Source organism: Carassius auratus, chromosome 9 (assembly GCF_003368295.1).
Source record: "Carassius auratus strain Wakin chromosome 9, ASM336829v1, whole genome shotgun sequence".
NCBI lineage: Eukaryota > Metazoa > Chordata > Actinopteri > Cypriniformes > Cyprinidae > Carassius > Carassius auratus.
The window spans coordinates 28021782-28027505 of NC_039251.1; the positions used below are offsets into that span (position 1 = coordinate 28021782).

At 42.9% G+C, this 5724-nt stretch overlaps 1 protein-coding gene across 1 annotated transcript; it reads right to left on the bottom strand.

Annotated features, from left to right (window-relative positions):
• Positions 1-2925: 2925 nt before the first annotated feature.
• LOC113108957 (epidermal differentiation-specific protein-like) lies at positions 2926-3978 on the bottom strand. Its single transcript, XM_026272399.1, has one exon. It carries the CDS (start codon positions 3888-3890, stop codon positions 3372-3374), a length of 519 nt encoding a protein of 172 aa, XP_026128184.1. The 5' UTR covers positions 3891-3978; the 3' UTR covers positions 2926-3371.
• Between the last annotated feature and the right edge of the window lie 1746 nt (positions 3979-5724).

Genomic DNA, 5724 nt, shown 5'->3' on the forward strand with positions numbered 1-5724 from the left:
GTCTGTAGAAATTGGCGAATCCCAGGAACCGTTGTAGCTCCTTGAGAGTCTGAGGCTCTGGCCACTTGAGTACAGCAGAGACCTTACTGTCGTCCATAGCAACTCCCCCCGGACTGATGACATAACCCAGGAAGGTAGTGGATGTGGTGTGAAACTCACATTTCTCGGCTTTGGCGTACAGTTGATGTTCGATGAGGCGCTGTAGCACAGTTCTGACGTGTTGAATATGATCCTGTAGGGTGTTGGAGTAGATGAGAATATCGTCAATGTAGACCACAACAAACTTGTTCAGCATGTCCCTGAAGACATCATTAATGAACGCCTGGAAGATGGACGGACTATTGACCAGTCCAAACGGCATAACCCGGTATTCATAGTGACCGTTGGTTGTAGAAAAGGCCGTCTTCCACTCGTCACCCTCTCTGATGCGAATCAGGTTGTAAGCACAGCGTAAGTCAAGCTTGGTGTAGTATTGAGCTGTGCGAAGTTGTTCTAATGCAGCTGGAACCAGAGGAAGGGGATAACGGTACTTCACCGTGATCTCGTTGAGACCACGGTAATCAATGCAGGGTCTTAAACTGCCGTCCTTCTTTTTGACGAAGAAGAAACCAGCGGATGCAGGGGAAGTGGAAGGACGTATGAAGCCCTTCTCCAACTCCTCCTTGATGTATTTAGTCATGGCTTCGGTTTCTGGGAGTGACAGTGGGAACACACGACCCTTGGGTGGATTGTGACCTGGAAGAAGATCAACAGCACAGTCATGGGGTCGATGAGGTGGTAAGGTGTTTGCTTGGGTTTTGCTGAAAGCTGCCTTGAGGTCGTGATATTCCGCTGGTAGGTTGGGAACCTCGAATGACTCCTTGTTAATCGCCAACGAGCGCACTGGAAGAGGAGAAACGGTAGATAGGCATTTTGTTTGACATTTAGTGCTCCACTTTAATATCTGACCCTCCCTCCATGATACTAGCGGATCGTGCAGTCTCAGCCATGGTAGTCCCAGAATTATGGGTGTATTAGACGTGGGCAGAACGTAGAACTGAATGACCTCCTGGTGCAGTAAACCGGCTGTGACGGATAGACTTTGTGTAAGGTGAGTGATGATACCAGTTCCCAGGGGACGACCATCTATGGTAGCTACAGACAGAGAGTTAGCACAGGGTATTAATGATACGTTGTTTGTTCTTGCAAACTCAGCTGACATGAAATTCCCAGCCGCTCCAGAGTCCAGTAAAGCAAATGTGGTCACTTGAACGTTGTTAATGGTTAGCTTCAGGGGTACAAACACACTGTTTACTGGATGGAGAGAGTGTAAGGATTCACTCACCAATTTGGATGAGACAGATGAGGGACGTGAAGGACAGTTGGCTCGTTGATGACCAGGGGATCCGCAATACAGACATAGACGATTTGCCAAGCGGCGATTCTTCTCCTCAGATGAGAGATGATAGGTATTAACTTGCATGGGTTCAGAGTCCTCGACAGACTGAGCTGCTTTAATGACAGTACTGACATGAGAGCGAGGTTTACGTGAACTTTGCAGATTGTCAATTGCTATCGTCAACTCGATGAAATCGTTCAACCTTCTCCCCTCATCTCGACATGCTAGTTCAGCTTGTAATTCATGACTTAAACCCTTTCGAAACAGAACTTTTAAGGTGTCACTCACCCAGGTCGTTTGTGCTGCCAATGTGCGGAAGTTCATAGCATACTCAGCAGCTGAAGATCTCCCCTGAGAGAGCTCTAGCAAGCGTTCGCCAGCACTCTTTCCCTCCTTGGGATGATCGAAAACCTCACGGAAGCGTGTGAGGAAATCATTGAAGGAGGAGAAGGATGATCCATCCGTGCGCCATACAGCGGTAATCCAGTCAAGAGCCCTTCCGGTTAATAACGAGCAAACAAAGGCAACCTTACTGTTGTTAGTGGAATAGAGCATGGGTTGTTGTTCCACAAACAGCGAACATTGTAGTAAGAAGCCTTTACATTTGTTAGGGTCACCGTCGAATCTCTCAGGAAAAGCCAGTCGTGGGTTAATCTGAGAGGGCGTGGGAACCGCATGTGCAATGGCGGCCGCTTGTGGCGCGGGTGTCGTGACAACAGGACTATGGAGATTCTGAATAGCCTTCACCAATTCCTCCGTGACGGCGGTAAGATGATTTAACTGTTGCTGATTAGCAGCGATCTGACTTGCCTGAGCTGCCAGGTTGGTGCAGAGATGTTCATAGGCTGCTGGATCTTGTCTTGGCGAAGTCTTCTGTAACGATGACTGACTCGACATGGGATCCATTTGCAAGCTTTTATTAGAACACTCGTAGTCGTACAGGCGAAGGGTCAGGATCAGCAAACACAGTATAATAGAGATATCAGAATCGTAGTCAATACCAAGCAGTGGGTCGGGGTAACCAGCAAGTATCACAGTCCGTATAACAATCTGGGTTCAAAGGTAGGCAGCAAAGGTTCTAGGATCGATAAACAACAAGGGTTGGCAACTGGGATAGCAAGACAGGGTAGAACGCTCAGAAATGTTAGCCGTGGCAGAAACAAGACTTCGCAATGAGGTGACGCCAAGGTCTGGCTTATATGGCAGTCTCTGATATGGAACACCTGGCCGGTGATCAGTCCAAGGTATGGGGCTGTTGGGTAATGTAGTGAGTATCAGTGTAAGTGAGTGTTTGGATGCCTGTAGGTGTCAGTATTCGGGCGATGGTGCCCTCTGCTGGCCTCTGGAGGGACTCACGGGGTTCGTATTCGTGACAGTTCTGGTCTATTCACTTGGTTATATTTTGCTATAATTTTTCTGAGATGTGAACCACCACTGTGTAAATGCTTTAGTTAATTAATCAATTATTATAATTTGATTTATTTTTTGCTAAAATGTATGACATGATAAAAGATAATTTTACAATGGAAATGAAACAAGGAGCAATAAAATATTTAAGAGCCTTTATTTTCTGAGTTGACAGACTTGCACAGAATTATATAAATCCGAAATCCCTTTCAATGTTTCACTCTCATCAAATGGGAAATACATACAAATGACAATAGGACCTATAGCAGATCTGTAACAATCCCAAAGCTGTATTTTATTGCATATGTTTACTGATACTGATGGCTATAGATGAAAAGCCAAGCAACCTGCAACTTAAAACTTTTACTAACAAAACTCTGTATCATATAAAATCTGCCAAATTAACATGTACAGTATGTTTTTACACAGATATTAGAAGGTTGATTCAGAAATTTTCTTCAAACTTGTTGGAGTCACAGTCATTGTTTCTTGTCAAGATCAGTCATTCCCCTCCATCTGCCTCGCTCTTTCCAGAAGGATTCCAGTTTATATTCAGCTGCACAGAGTGTACGGTGAATGATGATGTCTATGGCTTCGGCAGCAAGGGACGCACATGGCTGGCCACATCATTGAAGGAGAGTGGAAAATAGCTGGGAACTTCATCACCAGGGAAAGACACAAGCTGTTCACCCTGACGGTTGACGTGCTCATAGAGAACCCAGACACCACCTTTCACTTTGTGGGAGGAAGCGGTGTCACTGAAAGCAATTTCATGAAGATTGGTTTCTCCGTTCAGGGTCACACTTCTTCCTCCATAGTTCACGTGCTCAAACAGCTGGATTTCAGGGTCATCCAGTTCATCTGTGATCATCTTGAGGGAAGAAAACTTTCCCTTGTCTTCTAGGGTAGCGTATTCTCCTTCCTCAAACACTCGCTGCTTTCCAGCTAAATTCTTGTCATAATACGCTACCCATGGTGCGCCAAAGACTTTGAGAGATGAGATGATGTCGTTGAAGCCCTTGTTTTCTAAGCTGTTGACATTGTTCTTGAATTCAGCTGATCTGCCTTTGAAGGCATCTTTGGTAAAAACAACAATCTTGCTCATTTTGAACAGTAACTGGAGATCAGACGCTGGAGAAGGCAGGTGCTTCTTATTCAGCTTCCCGTGGCTCTGCTAGGAAAAGTGACTTTAATGGTGCGCAGAGCTGCCTTTTAAAGCACAAATACACCAAAGTGGGTGTTAACAAGGATATGACCGTACATGTAGGTCTGGCAGCTGAGAAAAAAGGAACACAAGCTTCTTGGCTGAAATAAATTGTCACAAATTCACTTTGACTGCTGCTCAGTTCTTGCACCTTCACTGATTATAACTGAATGAGCTCGCAATTAAGACAAGTAACAATTTTTCATTGATTGTAAGTGGAGTACTCCGCATGCCTTTTTTCAGTGATTCAAAGAAATGTCCCTTTACCAACATTATTATTATTATTTTTTATTTCATAAAAAAGATTTAAAACTAGAACAATATAAATAAGTTATGGAACACTCATGAATAATGTATATATTAAGTTAATTTTATGAAAGCACATTAAACATTAAAATCTAAAACATAAGAACCAATTAAGAAGACAGATTAAGACAGTGGTTCCCAACCCTTTTCAACTCGCGGCCCACACAACCACACACATATGTTTGCGCGGCCCACTTCAAAAAAATTAACTGACCCCACTATTGTTAGTTTAATAACTACGTACTAAGAAGCTAGATTGTTAACTGTATTTATTGAATGAACTAGGGCTGTGCGATATGGACAACAACAAAAAAAACTATCGCGATTTATATGATCAATTTTGTGATTGTGACACACACCGATATGCTTTTACAGTCATAAATGCATTCAGGAAACATATTTCCAAAAGAAAACCAATTACAGCTTTATCAAAAAGTTGTAACGTCTCTAGACATAAATCAAAATTATCCCTATAGTAAAGATGTAACAAAATGTAAGGCAAAAAAAAAAAAAAAAAACAGTGTACAGGGACTTTATTTTCCTTTTTTGCCATGCGTTTGTTCATAGTGCTCATTAATTGTAGCAGTGCCTCAGGTGTTTGCAGTGTGTATACAGTATGTGTATGCGGTCAGCAGCGAGAGCGCATAAATATAACGTGAAAGCACATTAAAATAATGCACGAGTGCGAATCTCTGTCACAAAACCAGACATGCTTGCTCAGAAACACGCTGCTCTGCGCGGAGAGAGTGTGCGCAGTTAAAACATGTCTCCTCTCACTTAAACTGCATCCTGTGCGCTCACAATTCTCTCTATGCTCATGTGTTAGATGTTAATTATTTCCGCACGTTTTTATTTCTAGCCTTTTACCGCATGCAGTGTGAACACACTGATCCGTTAACATGCTCAGAAAAAAGGCGCATTACAGACAGTGTGTGAACCTGGAGTTAGGCATATGCCCAGTCAGTTCTGTTCTTGCGCTAAGCGCAATGCATTCTGATTGGATCAGATAGCATACTACGGGAGGTCAGGGCCGCGGAAAATCGTACTATTAAACGATTTAGAAATCGCGCACGCTCAAATCATGATTTTATGACGATTTCTTTTAATCGTACAGAAAATAATTGGCGGCCCACCTGCAATACCACCTCAACTCACTAGGTTGAAAACGAGCGGACCACAGGTTGAAAACCACTGGATTAAGAGATACCTGTATAACCCCTTACCAGTTACCCCGCATTTTCGGCATGGAGACACAAGTGACATACCCAAAATAAAAAGGGTTCTGCTCATGATTCTTTCTGACTAGATACATAATTAACTTATGTAGAATTACTCAGACTGTTGTCATAATAAAGATATGTAAGCTCAAAGATAAAAACTAAAATATTAAAAACATGTTTTTAAATGTATTAAAAAAATTGTTGATTTA

What these genes read in the sequence shown, in the direction of transcription:
- LOC113108957 (XM_026272399.1), bottom strand. Translation starts at nt 3,890, where the DNA reads ATGAGCAAGATTGTTGTTTTTACCAAAGATGCCTTCAAAGGCAGATCA.